This window comes from Stenella coeruleoalba, assembly GCF_951394435.1.
Source record: "Stenella coeruleoalba genome assembly, chromosome: 15".
Classification (NCBI taxonomy): Eukaryota; Metazoa; Chordata; class Mammalia; order Artiodactyla; family Delphinidae; genus Stenella; species Stenella coeruleoalba.
This window is the reverse complement of record NC_137161.1, coordinates 23,193,913-23,211,220: the sequence shown is the minus strand read 5'-3', so window position 1 is coordinate 23,211,220 and position 17,308 is coordinate 23,193,913. Positions and strand designations below refer to the sequence as shown.

Below are 17,308 nucleotides of genomic sequence, written 5' to 3'. Positions count from 1 at the left end.
CTGGAATGCCCTAGTGATGTCTGAGGGTGCTAATTTCTTCCTGATTTTGTTCCTCCAGAATGCCCCTGCAGTGAGGAGATCAGTGATACCTCCCAGGAACCTTCTCCACCCAAGGCATTTGCTGTCACCAGGTGTGGGTCCTCACACAAGCCCGGGGTCCATATGAGCCCACAGCTCCATGGCTCAGAATCTGGAAACTACAAAGGGAAAGTGAAAATGTCCGGTAAGGAGGCTCTGCTGGCTTGATCATTTGTACAGCACGGCAGTCTGAGAAGGCTGGATTTATGTTGATACTGTAATCTACTCTCAGGACTTCTGCAAGTAGTCTGTTAGGTCTTTTAAACAAGAAGTACATCAAATAAATAGGCCATTAGCTGTACCTTCCCAGAACTTCCCTTCTCTCCAACTTTGGTCTTAGTAGAATGTCTCTTAGGTACTTCTAAGCCAGTGTGTCTATAACCGAATCCATTATCCCCCAACTCCTTGCACACCTGCCCCTCCTGTTCCTCCATTTCTTGTTGGTGGCCTCTGCATCTAACCTGGTTGCTCGGGGAAATCTGAGTCAACCTTGAAGTTTTCCCTTCTTTAGCAACTTACAGGGTGATTGTGAGTTTAAAAGTAGTTAATAAGTATGTGGAAAGTACTTAGAACAGTGTCTGGTATAGAATAAGTGATCAGTAAAGGTTAGCTGTAATAACCACTAATCAGATACCAAGATCTAGTGATTCTGGTTCTGATTATCCCTGGAATCTGCCCCTTCCTCATTCCCCACTGTTTACAGAGTTTTAAAGGTGGCTGTGGATACAGACTGGGCTGTAAGCCAGGTCACGGCTGGATGGGGTGAGGTCAGGGAACACGTTTGAGTCGTTAGGGATGATGATCTGTGTGGCTCATGTGGAGTTGCAGTTTCTCTGCCAGTGAGCTCTGTGACCTTGAGCAGCCATTGACCTTGGGCTTCACTGTCAGGAAAATGAGGAAATGGAGTTCAGTTCACTGCCGGGCAGCACATATCATTCGGGCTGTTAGTAGATGACAGGCCTGAGGAACAGATTGGAGTTCGCGTTTCCCAGCTCTGTGAAAGTTCACAGAGGAGAAGTTCTGTAAGGTCATTTCTACTCTTGACAATCTAGGGTTTTTAAAAAATCTTGCAACTATAATTTTAAAAAGTGACTGTTGTTTTTTTTTCCTTTCTTCTCAGAAGAAGATAATCTGAGTGACTCCTCCTCCGAGAGCTTTCTTTGGAGCGATGAGGAGTATGGCCAAGACGTTGATGTGACCACTAACCCAGATGAGGAACTTGATGGGGAGGACCGTTACGATTTTGAAGTGGTCCGCTGCATCTGTGAGGTTCAGGAGGAAAATGACTTCATGATTCAGGTAGGTGGAGCTTCCAGGAGACACAGGTATAGAGGAGCACAAACTGGTCCTTGGAGGGAATTTTGAGGGAACACAGTCTGAGGCCAGCAAAAGTAACGTCATGTCAGAAGCCCCAGGCAGGCAGCACTGTCAGCAGCAAATTGAGCTTTGTTTACTGGCTCAGCTTCCTCTGCATCTCAGGCTGGTATAAATAGCCTGTGACTAGAATGAGAGAGGACTTGAGGGATCACTGAGTCTAAACCTCTTCTGCTCTGCTTGGGCCAGCTGGACCCGCAAATGGGAAGGGCCTTGCCTGTGGTCACACAGTGAGGAGTTGAACAGTAGGGGCCCAAATCTCTGGAGGGGCAGTTTGATCTTCCTGTGCATCCATATCTTCTCTCTCAGGTGAAGTTTCTTTATGGCCTAAAGAGATGGAGGCCAGTTTTGTAACTTGTCTGTTTCTTATTCTTCATTTTCTTGGCATTGGTATTTGTTGTCTCCATTTCTGGGATGTGCCTGTTGGGGGGCCTCCCTGCCTGCTTGGGGAGACCATCACTGGCCAGCACCTGCTTGCCTCTGGCCCTTCTCTTGCTCTTAATCACAGTTCTGGTGGAGGTGGCTGCTGCCTGGCTGACTCCAGGGAACCTGAGCTTTTTAAGTAAGTCATGTTTATGTTGGTTAGAATTCTTCTGGGAGTTTCTGTTTTTTTTTAATAGCCTTCATGGCAACCTCTGAGAATTCAAGATACACGAATGGTCTCAAATAGCTCCTCATATTTATGACCTTTAGTATGCATTAGGTCAGTGGTTTTCAAATCACTTTTTCAGCATCACAACCCCTTTCCCTAATGGACTCTTTTCACAGAACCCCCAAATGTGTAACAGATAAAAGCAGTAGTTTGGGAAGCTCAAAATGAATAATTTTCACTTTTAAGTTCAGAAATGTGAATGGCTGGCCTCTTCCCATGAGCTCTAATATGCAGGTGGGGTTGTGAGCGGTGGTTGCCAACCTGGAGCATTTCAGTGGCTCAGTTGTTTTCTTTTTTTTGTGAGACAAGCCTAATGAACATGGCCGTTGTATGGGGACTTTTCCTAAACAGCATGCTGTGTAGTCACTTTGGTTAATCAGAGATGGGAAGAAAAACTTTGTTCTGAGGGCAGCGTGATAATAAGTTAGCCTAGCAGTAAAGAATTATGTGTACTGGTGGGCTCTGCTGTCTTAACATTTAAGCTTGGAGTGTGCATTTTTTGTTTTGTTTTGTCTTCTAAAATAGTCTCATTTTATAAAACACACCCATTTGTAGAATCTCTGAAGCTCAGTGGAATATAATTCAAAAACCTATGTAACATGAAAACCGTTTGTTTGGTTTTTTTTCCCCTCCAGTAGAATTTTTTTTTTAAGTTTGGCTTTAAAAGTATGTTGAAGGGCTTCCCTGGTGGTGCAGTGGTTAAGAATCTGCCTGCCAATGCAGGGGACACAGGTTCGAGCCCTGCTCCAGGAAGATCCCACATGCATGGAGCAGCTAAACCCGTGAGCCACAACTACTGAGCCTGCGCTCTAAAGCCCATGCTCTGCAACAAGAGAAGCCACCACAATGAGAAGGCTGTGCACTGCAATGAAGAGTAGCCCCGCTCGCTGCAACTAGAGAAAGCCCATGCACAGAAACAAAGACCCAATGTGGCCAAAAATAAATATAAATAAATAAATGAAATAAAAGTATGTTGAAGATCGTTAGTTTTCATCCTGTCTCTCTGGGCGTGTGCTCAGTTCTGGGCCTTGGAAGCCTGATTTGGTCCTCATTTGTCCTTAGAAATCATTAGTGGGTGAGTAACGAAGGCCTCTCTTGGCAAGGCTCTTCCAGCTAATCAGTATAAGAGATGCAGTTCTGATCCACCATGGTACTTTCTCCATTGACTGTTCTGTAAGTGGCAAGGATCATGGGGTGTTTGCGGGGGTAGAGCTTGAAGTGCCATTTTGTGCTGTGAGGAAACTAAGTTTGAAAAAATTGAGACCACACCATTGTTACATGGCAGAGTCAGGAACTGAATTCCATTGCCTGCTTCCCAAGCTCCACATGACCTTCCCCGCAGCTCAGCTCAGCACTGTGGCTTCCTGTCTGGCATTATGGTGACGAGCTCACTTCAGAACACCTTGGGTTTTGTTGTAGAAGACTCTTCTTTGCTGTCCACTTGTTGTCCAGCTGGCTTTGTGTTATAGAGGGACAGTTTCTGACTATACCTGTCATTGTGAGCAGAGTACCTTTTTCCACTCAGTAACTTTAGCAAAAGGCATAAATTTAGAGGGAGCTAAGTGGAACAATACAGTTTAAAGTTTTAAAATGTATTCGTCTAGTTTTAAATATATTCATCATTTAGGAAAGTTCAGATCATTTTTTCTTAAAATAAATTTTAAACTTACATTGATAATTTGCACAACCCTAGAAAACATTTAGCATTTGTTCTCTAGAAGATTACTTTAGAGAAATAGTTTTCTTTGATCATTTTCGTTATTTGGTAGCAGTATTGTTCATGTATATTATTATTTGATTTTATTTACCAGTGCTAATTTAAATCACTGGAAGGTTAAAATCCTACTTAGTAATCATGAATGTTTGAGAAATCTGGGTACCACATAAAAAAATGAGCATCAGGAAACCCATTTAATATTTAAATTATTTTAATTGCTCTAAGGCAGGTTTTGGCAAACTTTTTCTTAAAGGACCAGAAAATAAATATTTTAGGCTTTGGGCCATGTGATCTCTGTCACAACTACTCAACTCTGCCCCAAGCAGTCAGAGGCAATACAGAAAAATGAATGACCATGGTTATGTTCATATTATACTTTATTTACCAAAATAGGACTCAAGCTGAATTTGGCCTGTGGGCTGTAGTTTGCTGACCTTTGCCCTAGAGCAACAAATATATAACATTAGGTGTTGGACCCCAGTGAAAATTGTGTAGCAGCTTTAATAAGAAGCCCATTTTAGAAACTTTATTTGCTTCCCCTGGAGGCAGCCCTTGTCATCTTCTTGCGTATCACTCCAGAAACATTCAGTGGCTAAACAAGCGATATCAAATATATACTCTCCATTTTTTTTCTTTCTTTTTGTGATAAAATATACATAACATAAAATTTACCATCTTAACCATTTTAAATATATGTGGCTTTAAGTGAACTGGCATTGAGTACATTTACATTGCTGTACAACCATCTTTTTTTTTTTAACACAATGTTATTTTAATACATAGTGTTTTCAGTATCTTTTTTTCATTTAATAATATATGTTGAAGAGCTTCCCTGGTGGTGCAGTGGTTGAGAGTCCGCCTGCCGATGCAGGGGACACGGGTTCGTGCCCCAGTCTGGGAAGATCCCACATGCTGCGGAGTGGCTGGGTCCGTGAGCCATGGCCGCTGAGCCTGCGCGTCCGGAGCCTGTGCTCCGCAACGGGAGAGCCCACAACAGTGAGAGGCCCACGTACCACAAAAAAAAAAAAATAATAATAATAATAATATATGTTGAAGACCATTCCATTTTCAGATCTAAAAAAGCTTCCCCATTCTTTTTAATGGTTGCATAATGGATGGATCATCATTTATTTAACTCTTCCCTTGTTGATGGACATTTGGATTGTTTCTAATCTTAGCAATGATGTAATGAATAATTTTGTGTAAGTATGTCTGTAGGACCAAGTTTTGAAAGTAAAATTCCAGGACCAAAGTAGGCGTGCATTTATTATTTTGACAAATACTGGTGTCATAGCAATATTCTATAAACTTTCCCTGGTGTACCAAAGCACAGTCTTACCAGCGCCCTTGTCAGTACAGTACTATCAAACTTCTTTATCTTTGCTCTTCAGATAAGTGAAAAAACAATCTACTAGTATAGCCATTTTGTAATTTATTTTAATATACTTAAAAAATTTTTATGATTGTTATTTTCTGCATTTTCCAAGATCTACAAAGAAGAAAACAAGGATTACCCAGATTATTTTTACCCAGGGATAAATCACTGTTGTTATTTTAGAATACACACATACACATGCATGTATAAATGAAAATTATACTCTATAAACAGTTTTTCATGAGAATAACACTTGTGTGGTGAAAGTGGTAAATGTTTATTATAAAAACTTCAGGCAATACATAAAGGTATGAAGAATTAATTGATATTTACATGTAATCCTAGAATCTAGAAATACTAATGTGTATGTATATTATTAGGCTGGTTTCATTTCACATTAATTTATATTAATTCAAGTTCCCTTACATACTTTATTCTTATAATGGTTGCTTTGAACATCTTTTTATTTAAGATGTGTTTTTTTCCTTTGACCTGCCTGTTCATGTCCTTTATTCAGTTTTCTGTTGGATGGTTGGTTGTTTTCATACCCATTTGCATAAGATTTTTTTAAAAAAATATTTATTTATTTATTTGGCTGCACTGGGTCTTAGTTGCGGCACACAGGATCTTTGTTGCTGCGTGCAGGATTTTTGTTGCTGCGTGTGGGATCTTCAGTTGTGGTGTGCAGGATCTTTAGTTGTGGTGTGTGGAATCTTTAGTTGCGGTGTGTGGGATCTTTAGTTGTGGCATGCTGGATCTTTTAGTTGTGGCATGTGGGATCTAGTTCCCGGACCAGGGATCGAACCCGGTCCCCCTGCATTGGGAGCATGGAGTCTTAACCACTGGGCCACCAGGGAAGTCCCTGTGTAAGCTTTTTGTAGATATGTTTTTGTATCAGCTGTGAGAACAGTTACAAATATTTGTACCCACTTTGTCATCCATCTTTTGGCTTGTCTTATAGATTTTTTTGTTTTTGTGAGGTCAAATATATCAAACTTTTCTTTAATGGCTTTTGAGATTTGAATAGCAGTTGCTTCCTCATTGGAAGTTCATAACAGTTTATAGAAAAGTCAATAAAAGAATTTTTCATGGTTTCTTCTGGTACTTTTGCGGTTTCATTTATCTTTTAAAAACTGTATAAATATTTGATCCGCCTGGAATTTATCCTGGTATAAGGTGAAGGCTCTCACTACCCAGTTGTCCCAACACCATGCCTTATTATTGAAACGCCACCTTTATTTACTCTATTTCCGTATGTAGTTTGGATCTCATTCTGGATTCTCTCTTCCATTGGTCTCTCTGTCTATATATTTACTTGTACAATTCTATTTTAATTATTATACCTTTATAATATTTTAAAAATATCTGGTAGGGCTGGTACCCCCTTTTGTTCTTTTTAATAAATTTCCTAGCTATTAGAATCAGCTTCAATATAGTTCCAGAGCTATTGATTTATTATTTTGTTGGCATTACATTATTTTTATATATTAATCCAAGGAGAACTGTCATCCTTATAATGACCGTTGCTATCCAGGAATAAAGTACAACTTACCATTCATTGACTTAAGTCTCCATGTCCTTCAAATATTTAAAAATTTTCTTTACACAGACCTTGCATGTTTTTATTCTTAGTTTCAGATTTATTCTTAGATATTTTATCTTTTCTGTTATTGTTCTTGTTCACTTCTAAATTTAAACTTTTGGGGAATTCCCTAGCAATCCAGTGGTTAGGACTCAGCGCTCTCACTGCTGGAGGGCGGGGCCCTGGGTTCAATCCCTGGTCGGGGAACTAAGATCCCTCATGCCGCGTGGCACAACTGCCCTCCCCCACCAAAAAAAAAATTTAAACTTTTATTTTTAATATTTATTTAAACAAATTTTTCACCCCACCACACGGCATGTGGGATCTTAGTTCCCCAACCAGGGATTGAACCCACGCCCCCTGCAGTGGAAGTGCAGAGTCTTAACCACTGGACCGCCAGGGAAGTTCCAATTTAAACTTTTTTATTTATTTATTTATTTTTTTAACATCTTTATTGGGGTACCAATTTAAACTTTTTAAAAATGAATAATGTGTATTAGCCAGACCCACATGAAAAACGTTATTTTGAAATTTTCAACTTAGGTGTTTTTGATTCAATTTTGGTGTATCCTAGTTCTTAAGACACGAAGTCATTGGTGAGAGAGGCTTTCATTCTTAATTATTAGTCTGTTTTCTACTACTAACTGCCTTTGTTGTCTCACACCCTTTTCTTTCTCTCTGAGCCTTTAGTTTCCTCATTGGAAATGGAAGAATCTGGATCGCATCTTATCTGAAGTCTCTCTTCCAGCTCTGCCCCTGTTGATTCTGATATGATTAGCCCATAAAAGCCCTTTGATCCTGGTGCCTATCTGACTCCAAGTGGCTGAGGACTGTGAGCTTTTTCCCTTGTGGCCAGGCTGGTGGCCCACCCTCCAGACAGTATCAGAAGCTCGCTGTCCACTTTCCAGAGCTATCCATTTGGTTGGGTAGTTAAAGGTTTAGGGCCCTGGTTTGGAATTGCTTCAAGTGTCCTAGTATCTCCTTTGCCATCCTTTTCCTCTCCATTCCCTCCTCTGGACCCTTAGCCCTCAGGCTTGCTATCCTCAGGCCAGCCACACGTCTGTCTCGCAGTGCTGCCCTCATCCTCTGCTCCTTTCTTTCCCTCTCTGCCTCTTGCCCTTTCTCTCTTTCCCCCTTCCCCAGGGAAGGCAGTGGAGCCTAGGGGTTAAAAGAACTAGCCTTGCAGTCAGCCAGGCTTGTGTTCTGATCCACTGTTGCATCTTCTCAGCTGTGTGACCGTTGGTAAGGTTTAGAAAGAACAAATGCAAAGCGCTAGCATATGTTGAGTGCAGGAGGCATCAAAGTGAGTTAGCCTACCCATTCGTAGCAGTAATAGGCTCTTAATATATAAAAGTTGTGTGCTGGGCTCTACTATATGAATTTTGACATGTGACCCATTGATTCCTCACAAACAGCCCCACACGGTTGGTAGGAATAGTATCCTATTTTGCAGATGGGGAAACTGAAGCCCAGGGTGGAGAAGTGACCTGTGCAAGGTCACACAGCTAATGAATGTCTGAGCCAGAATTCAAACTCAGTTTTTTGTCTTTCTAAGTTAACCTCCCTCTAAGGACTTAAACAGTTTTCCCTCTCTGTTTATTAAGTGATCAGAAAAGTGAAAGCCTCTAGAAATGGGAGGGAAAATAGTCATTTTTCTGAGATCAGTACTGTTTAATTTAAATGTTCTTCATCTGTGCTGTCCAGTACAGTAGCCACTAGCCTCATACGGCTGTTGGGCACTTAAGATGTGGCTAGTGGGACTAAGGAACTGAATTTTAAACTTAGTTTGTTAACTTAAATGTTAAAAGCACAGGTGGCTAGTGGCTGCTCTGGAAGAGTGGTTGCAGCTCAGCTCCCACTTCCTCCTCCTCCTCTCCCTCCCTCCTCCTTCCGCCTCCCACTGCCCCTTTCCCCCCACAGGTGGGTCTTATTTTTGGATGGAGGATTCCTTCTGAGTTTAATTTTTATTGCTTCTTTAATTCTAACAGTGTGAAGAGTGCCAGTGCTGGCAGCATGGGGTCTGCATGGGATTACTGGAAGAAAATGTGCCTGAGAAATACACCTGTTATGTTTGCCAAGACCCTCCAGGTAGAGATTTCTGGAGTCAGGGATATTAACAATATGTAGCCTTTTCCTTAGCACAGCTGGCGGTGAAGCAGCCTGAGTGTCTGTGGTCTTGAGACTCATTTCTTCAGCATCGGCTAGACTCTGCCTCCTCCTCGCCTTTGTTGCTAGCTCACCTGGTGGCCAGCTGTCCTGAACTTGGCAGTAAGAGAGCATGTATGAAGAGGTTCACCTAGTGGAAGGCCAGGCCTTGAGCTAGAATTTTGTTGTGGGTGGGGGTGGGGGTGGGGGTGGTAAAAATCATATAACATGAGCTCTACCCACTTAACAAATTTTTAAGTGTACAGTACAGTATTCTTTATAAACTATAAGCACAATGTTGTATAGCAGATCTCTAGAACTCTTTCATCTTGTACGACTGAAACTCTGTATAAACTATGGAACGCTGTACCGATTTGCATGTCATCCTGGCGTAGGGGCCATGCTAATCTTTTCTCTTTTGTTCTAGTTTTAGAATATGTGCTGCCAGAGCGAGCACCTTTTCCTTTTCTTGAGAGTTCATGAGGATGTGGGCTCTGTCCTTGGCTTTTCAGGGCTGTTGAAGGGTTGGAAACCGGCCTCTGCTCCCTCTGGTGGCATCTGCCTTCCATTGCATCGTTGCCACCTCGAAGGGAGATACGCCCTTGAGGGGAGGGGAAAGGTGTGTTTGCGAAGAGCCTGTCCGCCACCCAGAGCAGTGAATTAATTCCTTAGGATCAGTTCGTTTCATTGTTCCTTGACCGCAGGGCTGGCCTATGGCTCTTGGGTTCCCCTTTCCAGAAATCTCAGGGGTGGATTATAAATCCGTGGTTCTTGTTTTGCTGTCAGTGGGATGTGACATGTCTCCATTCATCACCTGTAAGGTTGCTCCCCTTGGGTGCAGTCCCCTTACAGCTAGACAACGCTGGAGAGCCTCTGCTTCTGTTATTCCTTTTTGTCCTATGAGGTGGGCCTGGTAGGAGCTCCTGTTCCGATTTTTGCTTATGACGAAGAAATTGATGCCCAGGGAAATGAATGACTTTCCTAATCTCATGAAGCAGATTGGAATTAGAACTGACTTGTGGGACCAAGTCTCTTGATTTTGCTGGTTGTATAGGGAGGGACTGGGCTACCACAGTTCATTTTCCAGCAAGTAGGTCCCCCTGGGGCCTGATAACCTCTATTGTGACACTGTGTCTTCTAGTGCTAGATTAGTCTATAGACAGAGAGCAATCTTGCCTCTGTTTTTCCCTTTATCCCAAGGAAAGAATATGGTCAGAAGATTAGTCCATAAGTCATAGAATATAATTGATGGGCAGGATCTGAGAGACCACTTAGTTTAGCCTTGACATTTAACAGGCAAGCAGCAGGCCCAGAAGGGACATGATTGGCCTAAGATCACTCAGACAGTTAGTGCTAGATAGGAGATGACAACTGGTGCCTCTGACCTTTGTCTTGTAAAACAGGTAGTGCTGCTTTGAATCCTGCTGCTCAGGCTACCTCTATGGCAGCTGCCTCTCAGATTCCACACATAATCCCCAGGGCTCCTTTAGGGCACCATTTAAAACCCTTTTGTCTACTTTATTGTCTCTCACTCTCTCCGTCCACTTTTCTCTTTTTAGAAATCATACACACCATCTTTATCAATCCCTATGCACTTTCTGAACTTTTATAACTAAATTGCCAAGACTGGGAATAGATTCCTTGAATTGAGCACTCAGTGACTGTCACATTTATTGACTATGTTTGATTCTGCAGTCTTGGGCCAGAAGTTTAATCTAACAGATCTATTCTTTAAAGGTTACTTAAAGGTGTTGTTAACAGAGTGGAGGTGCATCCCCACCATGTGTCTTAGAAAAGCCAGAAAGAGTGCAAGGACCTTGATAGGGTTTGCCTGGGTTATTTTAGGGTCTTTATAGCCATTGAGAGGTGAATAGCAGTCTGATTGGAAGCTGTTCCCTGGGCTTTTACAGCAGGAAACACTGTGCCAAGTCACGTGTGGTTGTGTTTTCAGTCCTTCCTGAGGATCCCTGTAATGAACAGGACCACTGAAGCTGTTTGGTTCATCTGTCATTGTTACAGATGGGAAATGGAGGTCCAGAGCAGGGAGTGGGGGGCTGACCATTCATTTAGTTAGGCGGTAGGTGACAGTCGGAGGGGCACTTGGGGCTTCTTTCCATTTGATAAATCCATTCACGATGCCTTTTGCCAGACACTGAGGATATAACCGTGAACAAAACAATTCCTTTTCTTCTGGCTTTTAGTGGGGTTTGGACCAGCAACAGATGTCAAAATAAGTCACCTAACAAGAACATGTTAGGTAGGGATGAATGCTTTGAGGGGGCAAAAGCCCTCAGATCGGGAATGACTAGGAGGCACGGAAGAGGCTCTCGTACTTTGGGAGGTAACCAACGGCCTCTCTGAGGAGGTGGTAAGGAGCCAGTCCTGCAAAGGCCTTGGGGAATAGTGCTCCAGACAGGGGTAGGGGTGCTAGAGCAGAGACCCTAAGACCAGAAAGAGCTTGAATGTGTTCCGGAAAGGTGGGGCAAGGGGGGCAGGAAGGAGCCCGGGCCTGCCGGCCTCATTAGATCAGTCAGGGCTTTGGGTTTTCTTCTGTGCACGATAGGAAGTCATCGAAGGTTTTAAGTGGGAGAGGGAATGATGTGATTTAACTTTAACAAGATATCCAAGTTCCACTCTACCTCTGACCAGTCGCAGAGATCAGGAAATTTATATGCTTTTCTCACTACCGTATCCCCAACACCTAGTAGAGAGCCCAGCATATAGTAGGTGCCAAGTAAATGTATACTGGATGAATGAATGAACAAAATGAACACACCAGTCCATCCTTCCAATAGTTTGTGTGATAATTGTGTGATGATGAAATGGTCTGGGTTTCCTTCAGACCAAGGATTAACTCTCTCATTGTCACTGCTTTAGGTCAGAGACCTGGCTTCAAGTACTGGTATGACAAGGAGTGGTTGAGCAGGGGACATATGCATGGCCTGGCATTTTTAGAAGAGAACTATTCTCACCAGAATGCTAAGAAGATTGTGGCCACCCACCAGCTTCTCGGCGATGTGCAGAGAGTGATCGAGGTTCTGCATGGCCTGCAGCTCAAGATGAGCATCTTGCAGTAAGTGTGGCACCTGCAGCTTTGGGGATGAGTCTGATTTGGCGTGGGCAGAGGGCAGGATAAATATGAGAAACTGGAAAGCCACAAAATCGGCGATAAGTTTGAGACTTTTATTTAAGATTCTCAGTTACATGATAAACATTCTTTTTTAAAAAAATTAACTCTATTGAGGTATAATTTACATATAATTAAGTTCACCCATTTTAAATGTTCATTGAGTTTTGGCAAATGTATATACAAACACTACTGTAATCAAGATAGTGTGTGGGGACTTCCCTGGTGGTCCAGTGGTTAAGACACCACACTTCTAATGCAGGGGGTGCAGGTTCAATCCCTGGTCAGGGAACTAAGATCCCACGTGCCACATGGTGCGGCCAAAAAATAAAATACAATAAAATGCCTTAGGAAAAAAAAGAGAAAGAAATGGTGTATTTATAGATTGTTTTTTCTTTTTTTTTTTTTGTACCGTTCTGAGTTGTTTTTTTCTATTTTGGCTGCACTGGGTCTTTGTTGTGGGTTTCTCTAGTTGCAGAGCATGGGTTCAGTTGCCCCGCGGCATGTGGGATCTTAGTTCCCAGACCAGGGATTGAACCCACGCCCGCTGCTTTGGAAGGCAGATTCCTAACCACTGCACGACCAGGAAAGTTCCTGTTCTGAGTTTTTGGGTTTTGTTTTTTAAACTGTGGTAAGATGTACATAATATAAAGTTTGCTATCTTAACCGTTTTTAAGTGTACAGTTCAGTAGTGTTAAGTACATTCACTCTGTTGCACCCAGTCTCCAGAACTCCTTGTGTGGGGCAAAACAAACTCTGTACCCATTAAGCAACTTCTCTCCATTTCCCCTCCCCCAGCCGCTGACAGCCACCCTTCTACTTTCTGTCTCTCTGAATTTGACTGCTCCGGGTACTTCATATAAATGGGATTCTACAGTATTTGTCTTTTTATGACTGGCTCATTTCACTTAGCATAATGTCCTTAAGGTTTGTCTGTGTTGTAAGTTGTATCAGAATTTCCTTCCTTTTTAAGGCTAAATAATATTCCATTATATGTAAAACCACATTTTGTTTATCCATTCATCCTAAACATCGTGGTTTTTTTGGCCACGCCTCGCGGCTTGTGGGATCTCAGTTCCCCGACCAGGGATTGAACCTGGACTACAGACTGTGGCAGTGAAAGCCTGGAATCCTAACCACTAGGCCACCAGGGAACTACCATCCTAAACATTTTTGATTGGGAAACAAAGTAAAATTGAAACAAAGTAAAATTGACATGGCAAGGAGAGGTTGAACAGGGCACATTCAGCAAGAGTATATGTTGATTTGGGTAAAAACCAAGCTGCTATAACAAAACCAAAAAAATAAAGGCTAAACAAAATGGAATTTTCTTTCTCACATAAGGCATGGTCCAGAGGTAGGCAGGGGTCCAGGCCAGGTAGGTAGGTGGCCTTTCTCCAAGATTCCAGCTATGGACGTGGGGACTTGGGTTCCTTCTGTCTTACTGCTCTGGCATTCCATTAGGGTTAATCTCATCTGCGTGGTCCAAGCAGATGCATCTGTACCTCCACTCTGCTCTGACCCCCAGGAGGGGGAGCAAGTGGTTTCATGGACACACCTAACTGCAGGAGGCTAGTAGCCAGGTGGCCATGTGCCCTGAGCAAACTCAGGAGTGAGGGTGGAGGTGGGTGTAAGAGAAGGAAAGGATGGTTACTGGGGGAATTAGCCATTACTGTGACGGTATCTGTTGAGGTGAACTAAATCAAGTGACCCTGTTTTGGATGTCTTAGACTAGGTATTCCCTCACATTTTATAAAATCAGAAAATTTTCCTCCATATAAGCCAAGTGAATTTCTTCTTAACGAGATGCCAGAAATTGACTGAGACAGGTGGAAGGTGAGGGCAAACCTCAGACGATGCTCCTGATTGTAAATGTTGCTGTGTTTCTTTTCATTTGAGGATTCAGTCAGATGGTGTTCTCTTTCTTCTCACTGAAATACCAGTGCTCCAGCCCTGCCCCATATTTCAGAACCTTGTTCGTTCTGAATCCCCATTTAGATCCTTCATCTTTAATTTTTTTATATAAATTTATTTATTTTATTTATTTATTTTTGGCTGTGTTGGGTCTTTGCTGGTGTGCACGGGCTTTCTCTAGTTGCAGCGAGCGGGGGCTACCCTTCGTTGCAGTGCGCAGGCTTCTCATTGCAGTGGCTTCTCATTGTGGAGCACGGGCTCTAGGTGTGTGGGCTTCAGAAGTTGTGGCACGCGGGCTCCAGTAGTTGCGGCACGTGGGCTCAGTAGTTGTGGCTCACAGGCTCAGTAGTTGTGGTGCACAGGCTTAGTTGCTCCGCGGCATGTGGGATTTTCCCGGACCAGGGATCGAACTCGTGTCCCCTGCATTGGCAGGCAGATTCTCAACCACTACTCCACCAGGGAAGCCCCTAGATCCTTCATCTTTATAGCAGTGACTTTGTACTGGAATTAAATCTGACTTCTCCAAGAAGTTCAGGGGGGAGTATAGGGAGATCTTGTTAGTCATTATATATGGAGAAAAGAGCCTGGGAGACAGGAAGGTGGTCCCAGTATGTCTCTGTACACCTGGATAGTCTCTGCTATCACAGGCTCTGGGTCTTCATTCTCAGAAATTTTGTTCCTAAGTGACCTGGTGGATTCATTTTCAAAGGCAAACAGTAAAACTGGGAATAACTTCAAATGTTGTCATTTCAAAAGTAACACGCATGGCTATGCATACCTTCTTCATGATTGACAGGGCTTACAAAGAAAGGCCAGGGTCATCCTTGTGTAGTAGCTGGGGCTTCAGATCTTAGCTGGGAGGGTGAAAATTGTAGGAGGAAGGAAACAAAGACTTTTGTGATTTTCGTACAAGAACAGGCCCATACTATGGCCTCTATGCTCCAAGTTAACAGATTTCAGGCTACAGTAGACCTGAAAGTGAACAAGGACTTCCATTTCCTCTGATGCAATTATGATTTCAGAGGTGTGCCTGGGATCCTAGGTTCCTGGTACAGGCTGTGATACCCTGTTGGAAGTGGCCAGGGACCCAGGCTGCCTTGATGCTGGTGGTTTCCTCTCCTTCCCCAGTGGATCGGGGTGGTATTGGGGATTGCTAGGGTGGGAGAGCCGAGAAAGGATAGTTGTAGCCCCTTGCGAGCAGAATTTTAGGTTCTGTAAGATCATTCCCTGCTGTCCTATTTATGGCCTATTCCATTTCTACAGGAAGACTTCAGGAAAGTGTGGGGGTGGGGTGGGGGATATCTATATGTGGGAGTTGCTGCTGAGTTCCTGCTGATCTGGTTTCAGTGTTTCTCAGTTGGGACTGGTGAAGGTAATGTTTACAATTATACCATGAGATAATTCTCTGTATGTGTGGAATTGTACCGAGCGTTACACGATATTTAGCATCTCTGAATTCAGTGAACTGAATGCTGAGGTCACATATGTGACAATCAGTAGTCATTGTGACAGTTGGAAAGGCTCCCACACATTTCTGCACATCTGTGAACCAAATGTGAGTAGCACCTGTCCGTCCTTCCACTTGCTTGCAAACACCCCTGCCAGCTAGGAACTGCCGGTAGCTGGTGGGCCTTACTCGGGAAGCCCAGTTTTTCTTCCTCCGTCCTTTTCTCCTTTCCTTTCTTTCATTTCATTTAATGATCCAAGGTTATAATGGAAGTTCTGGGTGGTAAACAAGAGTTAAAAAGGTAAAGTTTATCTAGAGTCGTGGCTTTTAAACTTAAATGTATATCCCACAGTAAGAAATACATTTTATATCACTCACATGTACAAAACTGAAACTAAAATTTCACAAACGCCTACTCTTACTTAGAATGGTGCATTCTGGTATTTTCTGTTCTGTTTTTCCTTTTTTACAATTGATTATGATCCAGTAAATTAAAGACCTTCTGTTGGGTCAAACGTCAGACGGTGAATGATTGTGGGAAACTTGAAGTCATACACAGAGTTTTATGTACACGTATACATGTAGCAAGAGCTTTCAGATTCTCAGAAGTGTCTGTGGCCCAAAAAGGGAGCAGAATCTTTGTTCTTTAATAACAGATTTTCCTCTTTGGAATGGTGTGAACAGAAGATTTTGTTATTAATGGCCTATGCCTAGATGACTTCTGGTTACCACCTCCCTCCCGGGTCACCACTGGATTTGTGTAATTGAGTGCCATTGCATGCCAGGATTATCATGGCTGTTTATTAATAGGTTAAGGTTATTTTTAGTAAGTCACATTTGAAGAGCACTTTACTGCCAACAAAGTACTGTACTTCCATTCAAATTAATTCACTTCATCTATAGCAAACTCAGTGGTTGCTGGCAGACAGGTAGATGGTTAGCCAGATTTGCAGAGGAGGAAACGGGGATGAGGCTGGCTGAGCGACTTGGGCCAGCTGCACTGCTAATCAGCTGCTGAGCTGAAATGCAGTCAGGTCTTCTGACTCCCAAGTCCAGTCCCACTCACTGTGAGTGATACAGCAGGAGCTTGCCTGGAAGTGGTCTCCTCAGAGGCTGCAGATTTACATTCCCTCTTGTGTGGCAAATAGTGGCTTGTACCAGTTGGCCCAGGTGGGAGGTCTTCCCCGCTACTGGAAAGCCCCTGCAGTGGTCCCAGGTACTCCAAAGCCCTCTCTGTGTTTGCCCTCCCAACAGAAGCCGGGAACATCCTGATCTGCAGCTGTGGTGTCAGCCTTGGAAACAGCATCTGGCGGAGGGGAGATCTCATTCCAAACACATCCATGTCACTGAAGCCAAGAGCAGGGAGGAAGCCCCAAGCTATAGAACTTTGAACGGGGCGGTGGAGAAGCCTCTGCCCCTGCCCTTGCCGCGGTCTGTGGAGGAGTCATATATCACCAGCGAGCACTGCTACCAGAAGCCCCGCACCTACTACCCTGCTGTGGAACAGAAGCTGGTGGTGGAGACCCGGCGCTCTGCCCTTGACGATGCAGTCAACCCCCTCCACGAGAATGGTGACGATTCCCTCTCTCCGCGCCTGGGCTGGCCTCTAGAACAAGACAGGAGCAGAGGGGACAGTGACCCCAAACCCAGCTCCCCAAAGGTATGAGGCTCGCTTGTACTGGTCTTAATTCGGTGTTTGGGTGCTTGTACCTTCTCCTCCTAGGGCTAAATGTTCTGTGGAAGATGTTTATTATAGAGTTGTATTTACTGTAAAATTGTATATAAATTTGCTTATCATAGATGTTTTTTGGTCTGTTAAAATGAGTACAAAGTCAAGGGAGCCCACTTAAACCCCAAAAATGTCCACAAAGTGGCAGAGTCGGGGGCGGGGTGTGGA

The 17,308-nt window shown here is 43.3% G+C and overlaps 1 protein-coding gene across 5 annotated transcripts in view; it reads left to right on the top strand.

The window, feature by feature from the left end:
• Positions 1-17,308, top strand: part of PHF20 (PHD finger protein 20) — a 133,192-nt gene that overhangs the window by 106,856 nt on the left and 9,028 nt on the right. For 4 of the 5 annotated variants that reach the window (XM_079944297.1, XM_079944294.1, XM_079944295.1 and 1 more), the window contains 5 exons: positions 59-223; positions 1,199-1,377; positions 8,767-8,866; positions 11,801-11,996; positions 16,666-17,071. In XM_079944297.1, coding sequence (XP_079800423.1) covers positions 59-223; positions 1,199-1,377; positions 8,767-8,866; positions 11,801-11,996; positions 16,666-17,071 — 1,046 coding nt within the window. The remainder of the gene's footprint in view (positions 1-58; positions 224-1,198; positions 1,378-8,766; positions 8,867-11,800; positions 11,997-16,665; positions 17,072-17,308) is intronic. The other variant, XM_079944296.1, reaches the window with a different exon arrangement.